Source organism: Bos taurus, chromosome 24 (assembly GCF_002263795.3).
Source record: "Bos taurus isolate L1 Dominette 01449 registration number 42190680 breed Hereford chromosome 24, ARS-UCD2.0, whole genome shotgun sequence".
Lineage (NCBI taxonomy): Eukaryota > Metazoa > Chordata > Mammalia > Artiodactyla > Bovidae > Bos > Bos taurus.
This window is the reverse complement of record NC_037351.1, coordinates 37,184,051-37,201,895: the sequence shown is the minus strand read 5'-3', so window position 1 is coordinate 37,201,895 and position 17,845 is coordinate 37,184,051. Positions and strand designations below refer to the sequence as shown.

Genomic DNA, 17,845 nt, shown 5'->3' with positions numbered 1-17,845 from the left:
AGCTTTAATTACCTCAAGTGCTTAGTTTTGTACTCCCATTACAAATGGCTGATAAGGAATCTGTTTATACTCCTGCAAACAGTGTGTCTGTGAAGGAATGTGAGGAAGAGCGGGTGCAGTCCAGGGGCAGTATCTGCGTGTCGGGGACTCTGTCATTCTCACACGTTTGGGAACACGTCATCCTTTTAAAGTTGCTTTCAGTCTTGAAATACATCTCTTCATGCTCAGTGGTGGAAGATCTTTACCCTTCAAGGTAGGTTAGGTTTATGAAAAGAACCAGAAGGCATTCGGAGCAAACCTGGTGGATGAGGCGAGAGAGAGAAATGAATCACAGCTGCTTTTGTACTGCTGAAGAGTTGTGACTGCATAGTAGTGACACTGGCTTTTATCCTGTGTAACACCTAAATTTAAAGAAGAAAAAATTAATAACGTGCTGGATAGTGGTACAAAAATAGGATTGGTTTACTGTGTACCCCTCAGTAGTGATTAAAGGAGAGTATTCACATTAAGTAGTTAGGTCACGTGTCAGGGTGACTAAGCGGTTTTACACCGAAAACTTGGAAGAAGGGAATACGTGGGGAAGATGTCTTCCCGTCGCTTGGGGAGGCCAGTCTAGGGTGGGTGGGGGTGCAGGCGGGGGGTGAGGGGTGCAGGTCTGGGAGTAGCTGGATCTAGCCTTTTTACCTGAAGACCTTTGCCTACACTTCTCGGGCTCTTATGAGCCAGGTCAGCCCTAATTTGGCTCTTTGGGGCTGGAATCTCTGAGTTAAGACCCACATACTATTTGCACAAATTGGCTGAAGGGTAGACCTTACTTGGGTGGGCCTCAGGGAGCGGGAAATGGTTTGGGAAGCTAAAATGAGAGCTAAGAAGAGCTATTGACTGAAGTGGGAGTTAAGTCATAGGTCACTTGTTTACTTTGCTGTGTCCCTCAGTGAACAGTGGGCTCCTTGACAGCAGGGGTCCTATCCTGATATCACCTGTTAGGCTCCTGCGTGACCCAGGTCTTTTCAATACAGATCTTCCTCCACTTAAGAATAGGGTTACATCCTGATGAACTCATCCTAAGTTGAAAACATCCTAAATCGAAAATACATTTAATATACCCCTCGCCTGCCATGCATCACAGCCCAGCCTACCTTAAACGTGCTCAGAACACCTCCATTAGCCTAGAGTTGGGCAGGACCAACTCACAGAACCTGTCCTGTCATGAAGTGCTGACTGTCTCATGTGACGGATTGCTGTCCTCAAAGTGAGGAACAGAATGGTGGTCTGGGTGCAGGATGGCTGTAAGTGTATCGCCATTGGCCCTCGCGACGGGGCGGCTGGCTGGGAGCCGGGCCGCCTCTGCCCAGCACGGGAGAGGATCGCAGAGCGGGCAGATCCCTAGCCTGGGAAAAGATCAAAATTCAGAATGCAAAGTAAGGTTTCTGCTGAATGCATATTGCTCTCGCACCATTATAAAGCTGAAAAGTCGTAAGTTGAACCATTGTGAAGTTAAAAATTCACAAGCCAAAGCATTATAGGTTGTGGACAGTCTGTATATTGTTTCTTAATGAAGGAAGAAGACTAGTACTTGTTGAGTACCTCGTAGTTTCCATGTGCTGCTGTTGCTGAACCAAGCTTAGGTCCGCTCACCCTCTCACCTGACACCAGGTTGTGCTGAAGGAAAGGGCAGTGTTTATTCAGGGCGCCAAGTAGGGAGTCCAGGGCAGCTCGTGCTCAAAACACCTGAACTCCCCGTGGCTTTCGGTAAAGCATCTTTAAAGGCAAGGAGAGGGAAGGGTGTCCCAGCTGGTGCACTGTTCTCTGATTGGCTGATGGTGTGGTGACAGCATGGTTAACATTGTCAGTCCTTAGGCTCCAGTAGGTCTGGGGGCTGTCTGCTCATGGGCCTCAAGTGGTTAATTTCTTCCATTTGGTAGAGGTTTTAGCATCTGTGAAACAAGTCAGGAAATGTTGTGTTGAAACATCAGATACTGTTATCTAGGCACTTCACAGAGGAGCTGCAGCAGAGGATATGGGGAGGGGGGTCTGTCCCTGGAAGGCCCTACAGGGTCCTGCTCAGTTACACAGGACTCTGAACTCCTTGAACTCTGGACAGAGTCCTCCCTGGTGAACACTGCTGTGACCCCAGCTCTGTGGAGGGGAGGGGTCGTGTGGGGCTCCGGTCAGACTGAAGCTCAGGATGGTTACGTGTCAGGGAACTCGGGAAGTGGTAGAGCCATCATTTAAGACTGCCTAAATTCAGAGCCCAAGCTGTGTGCCTAACCAGAACCAGTGCATAAATACAGGGCCACGTGCGATCTAGATAAACCATGGCTCTCAACTGGAAGGATTTTGCTCCCAGGGGACACTTGGATACGGGGGATACATGTTTGGTTGTCTTGGCTGGGAAGATGGCCACAGACATCATGTGGTGAGTTGGGGGGCGGCGGGAGGGCAGGTAAGAGATGCTGCTCCCTCTACACACTGGTGAGGTTTTCCTGCATCTGCAACGCTTTTCTGTTTGGTTTTTTGAAAATGGCCATCAATAAGTATGAAGTGGTATTTCTTTGTGGTTTTGTTTGCATTTCTTTAATGATTAACCATGGTAAGCATCTTTCATGTACTTAACTGGCCATTTGTGTATCTTCAGAGAGATACTTGTGCATGTCTTTTGCTGATACTTTGATAGGGTTGCCTTTATGTTGTTGAGTTGTACAAAAGTTCTTTCCATATTGTGGACATGAAACTGTTACTAGATATGTGATTTGCAGGTATTTTCTCCCATTCTGTAGTTTGTCATTTCCCTTTCTTGATAAGGTCCTTTGATGCAGGGGAAAAAAGTTTTAAATTTTGATGGAATGCAATTTATCTTTCATTACTCATGTTATTGGTATTATATCTAAGAATCATTGAGTTTCATGGTTTTTACCTCCTATACTTAGGTCTTTGATCTGTTTTGAGCTAGTTATTCTGTAAGAAGTGTCTTACACAACAGGTCTTCTGTATATGTGAATTAGACACCTACAGTGTGGTTACACAGACAGGCTCTGGAGCTGGGGTTGTCTCTACACCATGTGTTGAAGAGACTGTTCTTTCCCCGTTGAATAGAATTGGCACCCTTGTCAAAAGCAATTGGCCTTGGATGTTTGGGTGTGTTTCTGGATGCTGGCTTCTGTTCTGTTGGTCTGTGTGTTTATCTTTATGCCAGTACCACATCATGTTGATTACTGTGGCTTTATGACAAGATTTGGAAGATTACTGTGGCTTTATAACAAGATTTGGAATCGGGAACTTTGTTGTTCTTCTTCAAGGTTGTTTTGGCCCCTTGCAATTCTATGTCAATTTGAGGATAGACTTTGTATTTCAGCAAAAAAAAGGTCTGTTGGGGTTTTGATAAGATTGATTTGAATCTATAGGTGGCTTTGGGTAGTATTGACATCTCAGCAGTGTTAAGTCTTTGTAGCCATGAACGCGAGGCTGTTTAGTCACTTTAAATTCTATTTACTTATTCTATTTACTTTAGTCACTTTAGATTTCTTTTAGCAATGTTTTGTGATTTTAAATATGTAAATATTCACCTCCTTGGCTACATTTATTCCTAGATATCTTATTCTTTTAGATTTATTTTATTTGAGATTTTAAAAATACCTAGCACATCAAATTTGAATTCCAAATTGTGTTATGTCCTAGAAGTTACTATGGAGACATCTTGAGGTTTCAGTAAGTGGATTGGGGTTTGAACCTGGATCTGGCACTTAAAAAAAATTAGCTCCCTCTGAGCCTCTATTTCTTCATCTGTAAAGTACAAGGATAAAGCAAACCTATCTACACAGAAGTTGTATAGATCAGAGATAATGGTTGCAAAGGACTAGCTCCAGAGTGTAACTCAGAGTTAAAAATACTAGAGAAAGAATGCTGGGTTGCCAGTATTGTGTTTTCTCGTATGGTTCCAAAGTCAATACTGATGTATTACACAGTTTGTCATGAATGTTTAGCTTATATTCCCTTTATTTGCTGATTTCTTTTCACATCCAGAAGTTTTGTGATTAAAATATACATTAAAAGCATTAGTAAAATTATTTTGTTGCAAAGGCTAGTGATTTTTACACAAAGTAAATATCCTCTTCCTTAGAGAGTCTCATGAAGTGTGTTGCGTCTGTAAGAGAAACAGATTGTAACAAAACGTCAGGCTCGTTTGTTTTGGTAGTTGCTGTATACTTATAGGAGGGGTACTTTTCTTCTAACGTTGCTGCTTTCAGATGCCTCTGTGCTTTCTTGGATCCTACCTGTGCCCAGACATTGCAGGGTTTAATTTTAGATACGTTAGCATTTAACCTCTCAGTAGCAAAGCTGACATAAGGCTTTACCTTCAGTGAAGGGTGCACCTGCTCCTGCCATCTTGAAACTGAGTTCTGTGTGTGATATAACTGGGTACCAGTACTGCAATTTTTAACTTTTTTTTTTTAATTCATCTTAGGGGAGCTTTCTATTGAAGTAGGCAGATCCAACCTCTGAAAGACAATAATCTCAGAATTCTGATTTTTTATTTTATTTTAAATTTCACTGGTTAAATAAAATCTGGTAACAGACTTAAATGTAGCATTAGAATGTTCCAACTGAAAGTGAATTCCTCAAGTTATTCTCATAGCAATGCATTTTAAGCCTTGTTTGCCGTTCATTTCCCGAAGAACACAAATGAACCTGCATGCAAGAAGAGATCCTGTGTGTTCTCATGGGGACACAGGGCTGATGGGAATGCAGTCAGGCTGAGAAACATGGAAGTTTGAAAAAGAAACAGCGGAAGAGCAGGCTGACCACAGAAACCAAGCGGGTTTTCCAGACTCCATTGGAAGCCCATTTGAGCCTGCAGAGCATCTGTCCTGTGGGGTGACTCTGATCAGCACTCGTGAGGCTTCTTGATTAAAATGATAATCCCAGCGGCTTGGGTGGTATTTTCTTTAAGCCTGCTAATATAGCAGTAAGCAAGTTGTGAATTAAACACCGACAATACAGTTAAGAGCAGAGACTCTGAAGTCAGACAGGCGCTCATGTACGTCTGGCTTCTCCGTGTAAGACGTGACCGGGTTCTTGCTCTTGGCGACGGTTTGGCCTGTGTGCACTGTCTCTTGAAATCCTCGTGTACTTATTATTTGTATGAATTTTACGTGTGATAGCATTTTTACTTTCCCCCCAAGAAACTGCAGATCCAGGTGATTACTGCTGAGTTCCTAGCTTCTGAGTACTTACTCATCACTATGGTAGCAGCTCATTTATCTAGATGGAAGACTTCAGGAAGGAGAGTACCAGCTAATCACCAGTATTTTTAAAGCAAAGAATATTGTAAGTAATTTTTTGAAGGAGGTGAAATCGCAGCAACAAAAATAATTAAAACAGCTGTCACCAGTTTTTCTCAAGTGGTCCGGAAGATCTTCAGTGAGAAACGTTGTACAGAACCAGAGGAATGTGAACCTGACTGACACCGGCCGCTACAGGATACTGATCTCAGTTTGTGACATTTTCTGCTGTCCTTCTCTGGATTGTGTTAATGATACTGTTGGCCCTTGCTCATTGTTAGTTCCCCGGGTGAGCGCTAAGCCATCCCGCGTGGCGCAGCATGGCGACACCAGCCTGTGCCCCACCCCCACCCCCACCCCCAGCGGCACCTGCCGCGATGGCTGTGTGCTCCTGCCAGGTGTGAGGTTATAGCAGAGAATTGGTTACTAAAAGGTTAAAGCACCACACTTTTTAAAGGATGTACAGTTTTTTGAATTTGATAATTCGACAGGGATTTCTAGAGTGTGAGCGAAATGGGGAGACATAGCCGTCATACAGAAGCTTGCTTATTATTCTTAGGGGTTGGCCCCTGCATGTCACCATGGGGGCAGGACCATTGCAAACTACTATTCATAGCGTGAAAGGGGAGACTAGAAAGACAAACATTTAAACGGGAACAGTTGCGAGTAACGGGACACACACACATACCTGCAAGTGAGGCAGCTGCCCTGGGGTTTCCCGTTTGGCTTTATTTTCGTGAAAGTGTCATCCAGGATGTCGGACACAAGTCAGGCCATGGTTCTTCTGACCTTTTGTTGGGCTGTTTAAGCTTTACTCTTAACGGTCACACACTTGACTCCTGTAGACAAGTAGCATTCTGGTCTCAAAATATTGGTTGAAAGTTTGACTTAGAAACATGAGTGTCAGAGTATGAGAGCTCAGAAGTGGTTTAGTCTCAAATGCCTTAAACTGGGATATTCACTGAGGACATTCTAGGCCATTTGTTCAGTAACTGTGGTACCTCAGTTCCTGAAATTGGTAGAAGAAAACTTTGACCAGTTAGCCTTAAAAAAAAAAAAAAAATTGACGTTTCAAAGTAGACTATAAAAATGTTGAATTTTAAATGTAAGATGTACGTCATCAAGATTATTGTTGGGAGAGTTGATTTAAGCTGGGTGTTCTGCCCTCAGGAGACCCTTCTGTTTTTTTCACCTCTGTTCTAAAAAGACCTGCTTATGTTCGACTGTTCGTTCATTCACAGCTCAGGTGAAAACTGCCACTAGCTAATGCTGTTTAGAGTTTGGTGGTTGGGTGTGTGAGGACACGATGAGACCCTGGAACTTGAGTAGACTGGATGGCCATTCTCCAACAAATGGCTGAGCTAGGAAAGTTTGGAAAACCTCAGAGTAGTATCAAGATTTTCTCCTGTCTTTGAAGAAAGTGTTATCAGTCCCTTTTGGATTGTTTTCATAGGCAAACGTTGATCATAAGTAATTCCAAATATGGAAAGAAAATGTCTTAGGCTTTAGTGTAGTCTGTGGTCCTTTCATGCTTCAATCTCTGCCATGAGGGGCCTTGAAAATGCGGCAGTGTGCCAGAGTTACTTCCTTCAGTGTAGGGTAATTATGGTGGAGATCACAAATTCTTTGTAACTGAGGCTTAAAAAGATATTTTTATCATACATTTTACTAATGAAAACTTTTAAAAAGGTTTTCTCACCTCTTCATTGGTTGGTTGGTGTTTAATTGCTAAGTGTGATCTCATGGACTGTAGCCCACCAGGCTCCTCTGTCCAGGGGATTTTCCAGGCAAGAATACTGGAGTGGGTTGCCATTTCCTTCTCCAGGGGTCTTCCCCACCCAGGGATCGAACCCACGTCTGCATTGGGAGACAGATTCTTTACCACTGAGCGGCCAGGGAAGTCCTCTTCATTGGTAATTCAATATGTTGCTATTCCACATTATGACCACTTGGGGGAGTAGATTGCATATCAATATTTTCATGTTTTGCATTAAAAACAGACTATAAGTTGTGGCATAAACATATTTCTGTTTAACCACTTAGCAAATTTCATGTTAGGATATTTTAAATTCTTAGATTTTGTTAAGTTCTTGATACCTGATCCCATACTTATATGGGATTAGTAGAGCGACTTCCCTTTCACTCTTTACTTTCCTGCATTGGAGAAGGAAATGGCAACCCACTCCAGTGTTCTTGCCTGGAGAATCCCAGGGACGGGGGAGCCTGGTGGGCTTCTGTCTATGGGGTCGCACAGAGCCGGACACGACTGAAGCGACTTAGCAGCAGCAGCAGTGGAAAAAAATAAAGAAGGTATATATTTTACATGCGTCATCAGCTGTGGAATCTGAATAAGATTCTGACTCTCCTGACCAGCATTTTAGTTTTATGTCCCTATGCTAGATTTCAAGAAGTTTTTTTTTTTTTCTTGAAAGATTTAAGTCTTAGAAAAAAAAGACTTCCAACTATCCTTTTTAAAAAAAAAATATTATTGAAGATGCTAGGCAATAATAAAAAGTAGTTTTTCTCAATGCTCAACCATTTATTCTTATCTTAGCCTGTAGAGAAAAAAGTCAGTAGTATTTTTCTTTGAAAATAGTCATAGAGATGATTAAGAATGGTGGGTTGTGATTTCCAGCTTTTTATTGACTCAAGTCTGAAAAGCGCCACCACTGAGTCAGGGAACTGTTAGGTCCCAGCCTGGGGTCAGGTGGCGTCTGGGCACAGCAGGGGGCAGCAGAGGCGTGTGCCCTTTGAGGGGAGTCGGTGTTGGGAGGTTGAGCTCGCCTTCCGTCTGGGTCCGTGGTCCCTGCTCCTTGAGTCAGAGCCTCTGTGAGTCATGGGTCCAGACCTCACGGTGACGACAGCACCCAGGCTCCCCGGAAGCCCGGGTGGCTGGCCTGGGGCTGGCTCGTTGTGTAAGAGGCGGTGACATCAAGGCTGTGGACAGCCTCTGCCGGCCTGGCTCAGGCCTCCTTCCCTGTCTCTCTGTGACCCTTCCCCCAGCACTTCTGCCCGGGGCCTCAACCTGGCATCACAAACAAAAGCACTGACCAGAAATCAGTGCCGACCGGGTGGGTGGCCTTGGGCGAATTGCCTAACCTCTCCGGGCCTCAGTTTCCTCACCTGTAAAATGGATCACGTTTTCCCACCAGTGTGTTTTCTTGTCTTCTCTAGCTTGTTTGCCCTGCTTTCCTCTCTTCCCCTCCTCATCTTCCTAGTGGCTTCTCTGGACCCTCCTTTCTCATCTCTCCTCACTTCCCTGCTCCTGACCTCCCACTTCTCCTTCTGTTTTTTCCCAAGGGCAGCACCCCAGGGTGGGTTCTTTTTTACCATCTGATGTTGAGGATCTGGGCCTGCCAGCGGTACGTGGAGGAAGGAAGAGGCTTACGTTTTTATGCATTGTGTAATAGACTCCTAAAATCACTTCTTTTTTCAAGTGGAGGTGGTTTGTGTGCATGAAGTGTATGGCCTTGGATCACAAGCACCTGGGGCTGCACATGAATGAATGGTGGGCTCGGCAGCAGGCAGTGCGACATGTTGAATACAGGATACGTTTTCCTATTTCTAATTCTGGTTAAATTTTAAAATTTTGCCATTTAACATTTTTGTTTGTGTATCTTGGCAGGTCTGTTGCTATAGTCAACATTACCAACATTACCCACCCTTGGTCAAACATTTGGAAATTTTGTGTTTGATGTTTAGAGATAGAGAAAAAGTTGAATAACATGAACGTTATTAAATATCTGACGATCAGTTAGTGTGATGAGAACTCCTGTCACCTTCAACTCTTCATTGTAGATTCCTTTCTGCCCTTGTTCTCAAGGTTGTCTCAGGATCCCAGAGTTGTGCTCCAGTAGAAATATTAATATAATGGGAACCACATGTGGCATTTCATAACTTCTAGTAACGTTAAAAGGTAAAAAGAGAAACGTAGGTAAAATTAATTTTAAAATACGTTATTTAACTCAGTATATACAGAACATTTTCACATCAAGTAACCTTACATAAACCTTACTTCGCATTCTGCCTTTCTTCTGTGTATTTTATGCTCACAGCACATCTCAGTTGGCACTGGCCACATTTTTAAACATATCCATGAGAATAACGCCTATTTGTAACATATATCACAGTCCTATACACTGGCTTGCAAATATGGTATATTTCAATTTAAAAACTAACGTGTTTTGTCTGTGTGTAAGTGTGTTTTAGGTTTTTTAGAAAAATTCACTTGAAGTTTCTATATACTGACTTACTAAGAGCTGAAAAGGAAATGCCAGGATGTTTGAACTGTCCTACTCTTGAAGTTAAATTATTATTATTATTATTATTATTATGTGTGCATGCTATTGCATTAATATAACTAATGTACGTTAGTGTACAGTAACATTGTTATAATTTGTTCATTATTTACAGTGCTGAGTAGGCTAGCTCCCGTTCAGAACTGTGAAAATATACTGGGTCATTCCAGTATGACAGAGTAAAACATTCAGTGACTGAGTTCTAAACAGCATATATCTCCTGTCTTTGTTGCTTAGAAAACATGTGAACTTTCCCCTTGCATGATTAATTTATTGAAGATGACTTTTCTGTATGTGTGGTTACTTTTATTTCTGGAAGTGAGGATGTGATTGATCTGGGGAATCATTAACTCAATCCGTGTCCCATGTGATGGAAGGGCAGTGAGGCCCCTGTGCCCGGGCAGGACTTGGTACCTATCAGTGTAAACACCGGGCACAGCCCGTCCCATGCCTCTGCTTATCTCCTCCAGAGGGATGGGGCTGAGGCGTTTTCAGCAAATCTTACTGGTAAAGTCATGCCTGTAGTGCCTTTTTTTTTTTAAGAGCCGTTTCCTTTCAGTTTTAACCATATTACTGTGTCGGCGAACAGTCTGCCCTCAGTTTGTCAGCAAAACTGCTTTCTGTTTTGATAACTTAGAAGCGTGCCTTCATCTCTGAAACCCATGCTGCTGATGAACTAGTTCAGTTTTAAGATGTTTTACTTAGATGAAGACAGTGAAGATGAGGAGGAGAAGGTTCCTGAAGGTGTGTACCATGGAAAGGCCCCTGCTGGCATCCTGGTGAGTGACACCCTCCAGCACGCCGCCCATCCCCTCCCACCCCCCAACACCAACCTGGAACCTGCTGCGAGAAGGGGCGGGGCAGGGCACCCACCAGGGAAAGCAGTGATGCCTTTCTTTGGAGGATGTAGCATCAGAATGAGTTTCATACCAAGAATCTGAACTGAGTTGTAGTCAACAGAAATCTTTGCCTGCCTGCTCTCCCTCACTCACTCTACACCATCTTTCTACCCTTCTCTATTTATTATTTAACGAATAATAATTTTATGCCTAGAAAAAAATGAAACTGCTGCTGTAAACTGGGAATTTTTTTGAAACTAGGTTTCACATGCAGTGTATCTGGTTTCACATTCTCTTTGCATCTGTGTAGTAGTTGAGGAATAAAAATCGTTGAGGAGCTTTACGCTTTTTTTTCTTTCACTCTTTCAGACTTTAGCCATAAAAGTGATCTTTTTCTATGGGTTTGTCTGTCTTGTAGTTTTTTGGTCCTAGTCAAATTTGTTTTGAAAACATGTTTTGCAACTAGCATCTTATTCTATCTGTGACAGAGGAGCAGCAGGAGTCCCTTTCTTCTGTGACTGCAAACAAAAAGTTCGTAATATTGAAATATGTGGGGGAAACGTAAATTGTCTGAGTTTTTTAATCTAAAGTTTCCTCTCTTCTTATGGAAAAAAAAACAGGTCACATAAAGTATAAGTTTTAGAAGTCTGCATTAAGGAAACAGATGAATTAAGGACAACATAATTTAACTTTACCTATGGAACCTTTTGCTGTAAAAATAATTTGAAGTAAGTGTGATGAGGTAAAGGTAGTTTTTGGAAAATTGAGGGTGTACATTTTTATGAAAACATGTAAAATAAAGCAAAAATTACAGTTTCTAAAATCCGTGGCTCGTAATCAGACTGATTTTAAAGTTGTACAGATTTTTGTCACCTTTAAAATGTTGTGCTTTTCTGTGCTTTTTGCTTGTGGACCTGTTGGTAGATGTGTACTCACTGGGGGTCTCGGCAACTGATGGGGCGGGGCGTGGTCTGACTGGGAATGGAAGTCCAGCCTCAGAGAGAGGTCATTTACTTGTGAAATTTCAATCTAATGAATTCCATGGACAGAGGACCCTGATGGCCTACTGTCCACGGTGTCGCAAAGAGTTAGACACGACTGAGCGACTAACACACACATGAGTGTATACGGATTCCTGCACGTCTGCTGCCGAGGTCGGAGGGAGGACGGTGAACACGCTGACGGTGATTTAGTTTAGGAAGAGTTCTTTCAACGAGGAGCGCCCACGCACACACCTCTTCTCACAGGAAGTAGTTCCGGTGCTTGCGGCTGCCGCGTCTGCCAGAACGCGGGAGGTGGGTGTCGGGGCTGCGCTGACCAAGTGTCTTTCCATGTTAATACTGGAACATTGAAGTCCCGGGGGTCACCTCCCGGCCCCAAGAGACACTTGAGTTTTCTGAGTGGCTTGTGCTGGGGACACGGGATTTGCTATCTGCTTGTTGAGCTGCATGGATTGTACAGGAGACTTTGGAACCTGGGTGTCGGGGGCGAGGGCCCAGGAGAATCTCAGGCAGGGTCCAGGCCCTCGGTGACCCGGACGCTCCTCGCTGGTCAGGTGCCGTCCGGGCACACCTCCTCTTGGAGGGTGAAAGTCTCCATCATAAAGGAGGTGACTTTGCATGTTTGGAATATAGATGTAAAAATTTCATAATTTTAAAAACCATGAAGAAACGTCTGTGCTTTGTTAGAAATTGGGAATTTTTTTTAAAATCTCATATTTCTGTAATTTTTAAACAGATGAAGATATTTTCCTTTATTTGGTAAGGAAAAGGCCAAGTTGTTTCATATTCAAATAACCTTGAAGTTCCAAAATTATATGCTAGCCTTATTTTCCCCCACTTATTTTAAATTACTTTGATTTGCATTTTTTAAATTAGGGCAGAATGTACTCCCAAGTGGTGCTAGTGGTAAAGAGGAGCCATGAGAGACGTCTGGGTCAGGAAGATCCCCTGGAGGAGGGCACAGCAACCCACTCCAGTATTCTTGCCTGGAGAATCCCATGGACAGAGGAGCTTGGCAGGATACAGTCTGTGGGGTCTGAAAGAGTCAGACATGACTGAAGTGACTTAGCACGCAAGCATGTACTGCAAGAATTCTTAGCCAAACATGTAATCCTAAGAAGTGCTTCTAGAACTGAGTCCTGTGGGTTAGAGCTGGAAGGGGCCATGGACGTATTTGGCCATTCTTACTAGAAATGAAAGCTCGTCAGAGGTTCTGAGAAGAAGGAAGCCCACCTCAGGGCAGTGCAGCCCTTTCCTGGCTCCTCAGTGCTCTTTATCAAAGGGCCTGGTTGAGTCCAAAAAGCTTTTCAGATAGAATTTTGTATGTTTATATTATTTACAGTAAGGTGCAGTAACATAAACAAGCAGCAACGTAAACAGAGGTGGGAGACAGCAAGTCACCCCGTAGGCGGGGCTTGTACTTTGCACGAGTTGGGTGAAGACGAGACAGCACCACCCCACCTTGCATCTGACATCACTCCTGGCTGCCCAGAATCCTGGAACCACCCTGCTGAATGGGGCCAAAACCAAACACTGCCCTCGGGGTAGGGGGAAGGACGGTGGTCACAACACTAATTAATTAGTTGAGTAGAATTTCTTTTCCTCACAGAAATGTGATGTTACTAGTTATGCAATTTGGGGGAGCACACTCCCCAAGAGTTTTTGTTTTCACGACTTGATTGCCTCAGTCCTGACACAGATGAGCTCAGGAATTTAGGGGCGAGGTAGCTCTCAGAGGCTGTGGCCAGAAGTATGTGTAGGCTGTGTGAAGGTTATTTATTATCCATTTTTGTATTTATGCCCCCATCTGTTTTTCAATAGGAGAGGCTTGGGGGTGGCTCACAGGTACTGTTGTCCAGGGCACGACTGAACCCCTAACTTAAAACAATCCTCTTCATTCAGCAAATATTTATTGTGCCACACTGAATCTTCTAGGTGTTCACAAGTTTGTTGGCCATTACTAATGTGTCTGAATTGTTTGCTGCTCTGAGTTTGCAGGTAACACAGCTAGACAGATTTCCTCCAGATGGTTACCTCATTTGGTTTGCCTGATGCTCGGTCCTGTGAGCCGATCTGTTCTCACTGGCCTGGGTGAGCACAGGACTGCAGGTCTGGTCGGAATCCCATCACGTGTCTCAGCCAGGTGTTGGGCCAGTCTAGAGGAATGGGACACAGCTCCCTGAAGGGATCTGAATGAAAACCTTAGCTTTCTTGGCAACATGCTTATCTTTGTCTATAGTTTGTGTTTTATACTCATGTCTTAGGTAGTACACATTGAAAACCAACCCTGTTCTACTAAAGAAAATATTAAACCCCAATTCTAGTCATTCTTGCATACGTTATCATTGAAAGTAGGGAAATTTTTTGTTGTTGATGCTGTTTTGCCACTTGTTCTAAACATATATATTTCCTTTTTTTGTTGTTGTTTCTTCTTTGAAGCCTGTTGCCTAACCTAGAACCATTGTCTGAGGCTCTCGCTTTGCTTAACTTAGGACATTTGTCTCAGTTGCTCTCTTGTGTCTGACTCTTTGCGGCCCCATGGACTGTAGCCTGCGAGGCTCCTCTGTCCATGGGATTCTCCCGGCAAGAATACTAGAGTGGGTTACCATACCCTCCTCCAGGGGGTCTTCCTGACCTTCGGGTTGAATTAGCATCTCCTGTGTCTCCTGCATTGACAGGCGGATTCTTTACCAGTTCACCATCTGGGAAGCCCCAAATTTAGGACATTTAGGGAAGGTATTTTTCAATACCTTGGGAATTGGGTGGAAATATTGTTGGATGTCAGTTCAGGTGTGCGATGACATCACCCTAGAACTCAGTGTGCCCTTGGCGTAGCATCTTGGCTGCAGCCCCATCTCTGTAGAAAAGACCTTCTCCAGTGCCTGAAGCGGCCCCCAGGAGAGCTGGGGGGTGGGAGTGGGGGGCCGTATTATCTCTGGTGTCGCTCACTGTCTGGAACTCGTCTGAACTCTGTGATCTGCAAGTAGCCAGACTGAGTTCAGGCAGGTCAAGGGGGCAGTGGCTGAGATCGTAAAAAGCCCTTGTCATCTTTCTTTCGTGTTCCAAGAAAGAATGAAGGCATGACCACTACAGACACTCAGTCCGAAGACTGAGATGATGTTGGGAAAGTCCTTCCTCCAGGGACGTGAGGCAGGACTGATGCACCCCTGGGCGTGCCCCTCCTGGGGCTCTGACTCCCCTGCTTGCGGTCAGCAGACACAGCTTGGCAAGCTGCCGTTTGGCTCGCTTGTCCCCGTCACCCGGGGTGGTCTGGCCATCGGGATTCTTCAGGGCTCCTTGGTGATTCCGAGTCTGATGGCCACCAGAGCCCCTGCTGAGCCCTAAGTGTGGAATACAGATTTCCCGGAGAGACAGAATCGGAATTGAGGGGGCAGTGGAGCCCAGGAATTGTTTTGTGTTCAAAACTGCAGGCTTGAGTCAGGTTTTCCCGCTGAAGGTCTTTTCTGTTGGAGGATCCAGCGCAAAGTTGGGTTTAGTTGTCACGTCTATCGTTTTCCGGTCACTGTCGCCCTTGGTCTTTCCTTTCCTGACCTTAGTTCCTCCAGGGATACTGATCAGGGACTTCGTGGAGCTCCCCTCAGTCAGAGTGTGTCTGGTGGCATCTCCTAATTGGCTGGAGCGCATGTGTTTTGGCAGAAAGAGCACAGCCATCATACGAGGTCCCTGGTGTTGGTGGTTTTGTTCCTGTCGAGTTTCCCCACTTCATTGAGGTCCCTACTTCATGAAGGCGGCATCTGCTGGGCTTCTCTGCTGTCAAGTCACTGTTTCCTTTGGTGATGAGTGTGAATCATGAGGAAGATAGTTTGAGAGCATGCAGACACCTTGTTTAATGTCCATTGTCTCCACGGGGTCTGTGGTGTGCTCGTGGTGGTCTTTTATTCCCCTCATTTTCTATTTTTTCATTGGAATTTCTCTTTAAGAGAAATCTGTCCCTCCTTCCTACTTTTGAATTTTTATCAGTGTGGCCGCGAGAATACTCTGCAGGTTATATAACCCTTCAGATTTTGTTGCTCAGGTTGTTCTGGGTGCTTTTTCGCTTTGGCTCCTGTATTCCCTTAACACACCCCTACAGCTGTGATTTTGAGCCCACGATTCCTACTTTCTGGCACCACGAGCTGCCCTGACCCTGGTCCTTGTACTGAAGGGTGGTATTTAGCAACCAGGATCTGGGCTCTCGTTTGCTTGTTGCTTCTCGTGTCCTGGGTTCTGGATCGCAGAGAGAGCGAGGATGTTAAACACATGTTCTGGCCCAGGCATAAGCATGTCTATATTTGTGCCTCTCCATGGAGACTTCTGAAGCCTGTCCAAGGGTTGGTGTTAGCCTTCTTTCTAGGAAGCTGTATTTTTAGAAGCCTCCCAGGTGTGATGATGACTCAGACTCCAGGATACGAATCTGTGGGTGCATACGGACCCGAAGGCTCTTGTGGCTTCGCGTACTTGCCAGTGATAGACGGTCTTCATCTGGGTAAATCGTCATTTCCCATCCTGGCTTAGTCGTCCCTTCTTCTTACTCTGAAAAGAGTTTTTATGCCACTCTTAGCCCTTATAACTAAGGGATCTCAACCTCCTAGGAGTGGACATGCCAGGTTCTTGAAGTGGAGTAGAAATAGGTCTGGTTTCACAGCTCATGTTCTTAACAGAACTTTATCGGAGAACCTGAGCACACCTGCGGGAAATGTGTGTTAATAAACACACAGACCATGCAAACACATGGCAGTTGCCCTAAATTTCACTAAAGCCAGATTTGTCCTAATCCTTGGTTTTCTTTTCCATAAGGCAGTCTGCATCCTTTTTCTAAAGTGCAGCTTGCTTTCTAAAGCAGGTATTGACTCTGTCAGACTTCATGAGGATAAACCCTTCAGGGCGGGGTTGTTGACGATGTTTGGGTTGTGGACTTCAGGCCTCCACATGCTTGCCAGATTAGTAGCTGTGAAATCAGTGAAGTGGCTGCAGTGAGTGACCTTCAAATCTCGCTGGGGTTGTTCATCTGCCTTGTTTCCCCCTGAACTTAACCAGGTACCTTGTGATGCAAGCAGAGTGCCTTTCGACTCGGATAGTGATGCTTTGGGACAGGTTGAAAATGTGAACTTGCTTTATCTGTGATATTAACTAGGCTTCTGTGAAGCCATGAGAGGGAGACAAATTAAGTTTAACGTGCTGTTCTCTAGACCTTCAAATTCCAAGAAAATGTTCATTTGTTCCCATCTCACAGCTGTAATTGCATGTGCAAAAGATTCCTGATGCTACTTCCTGACTTCTAGGTCAGTGAGTAAATGGAAAGAACTTCAGATAGTCAGGTGTTTGAAAGGAAATTGTGTCCTGCCAACATCTGGACTAAAGTGATGGTCATCACTGAGAATGCCACATATGGTTTATAAAGAAACTTGCTGAGGTTGTGTGTCTTTCGTATGTGAAAGCGAGCCAGACAGTTTTCCTGCTTCATTTTCAGTTGCTTATAGTTATCAATGATGACCACCAAAACAGGTTAGCCACAAAGTTTTTTTCCTTAGCCAGGAAATTTTAGGGTGAGAATATGTTACTTAAACATAGATTTACAATCATAATGTAATCAAATCTTTAAAGCCTCCTAATAAAAAGCTTTAACATTTTTCAATAGCATGGGCAGAACTGTGACCTTCTGAAAGCACTTGTGAAGTTCCTTCTCGTGCATAGCTCTGAACATTAGGTACACTTGGCGTTGCGCTTAGGAGCTTGTGGCCCCAGGATACAGGAGCCTGGGCACCTGAGGCAGACATGCCTGAGCTGTTGTCTCTGTCGCTGTGTCATGGTTTGACTTCAGGTATGTTGGCTATTTTTTCTGAGCCCCATGTCTTGCTAGTAGAACGCATGTAACACTACCTGACCTACCCATGGGAGTTCAGCGAGAGGAGGTGTGTGAAGTGGCGTTTGGAAGGGTAAATGTCAGTGCGCCTCCCCTTCACCCGATCACTTCCCCATGGCCAACATGAGGAAGAACACTGAATTGTAGCTTATGTTATGTGTAGTTTCTCAAGGATGTGTGTAGTTCAGAATGTTAGGGCACGAACAAATGAAGAATGTGAATTTTCACCAGTGTAAGTGAATTTAAGTAACTCACACATATGAATGAAAATCCTAACTCATGAAACGGTTAAATTATTACCACTTTGTAAAATAATTTATGGAGGGATTTTATTAGCAGACTCCCCTGGGTGCACCAAAGGTATCTTTAAAACAATACCACTTCTAAGTATTTACCCAAGGGAAGCGAAACTTTGTCCACACCAAAGCCTGTTCACAGTTCTAGTAGCTTCATTTGTTCGTAGTCTCCCCAAACTGGAAACAACCCAAAGTTTCTCAGTTGGTGGATGGATAAACAAACTTTAAGACATTCTTACAGTGGGATACTACTCAACAACAGCAAA

At 44.2% G+C, this 17,845-nt stretch overlaps 1 protein-coding gene across 5 annotated transcripts in view; it reads left to right on the top strand.

Annotated features, from left to right (window-relative positions):
• The window catches only part of LPIN2 (lipin 2), a 93,409-nt gene that overhangs the window by 29,649 nt on the left and 45,915 nt on the right, over positions 1-17,845 (top strand). Inside the window, exon 1 of one of the 5 annotated variants that reach the window (XM_005224288.5) lies at positions 10,179-10,359. The exons of 3 other annotated variants lie outside the window; for them this stretch is intronic. In XM_005224288.5, coding sequence (XP_005224345.2) covers positions 10,273-10,359 — 87 coding nt within the window. In that variant the 5' untranslated portion in view covers positions 10,179-10,272. Of the gene's footprint in view, positions 1-10,178; positions 11,715-17,845 lie in introns of those variants that run through there. One more of the 5 variants, XM_059881124.1, reaches the window with a different exon arrangement.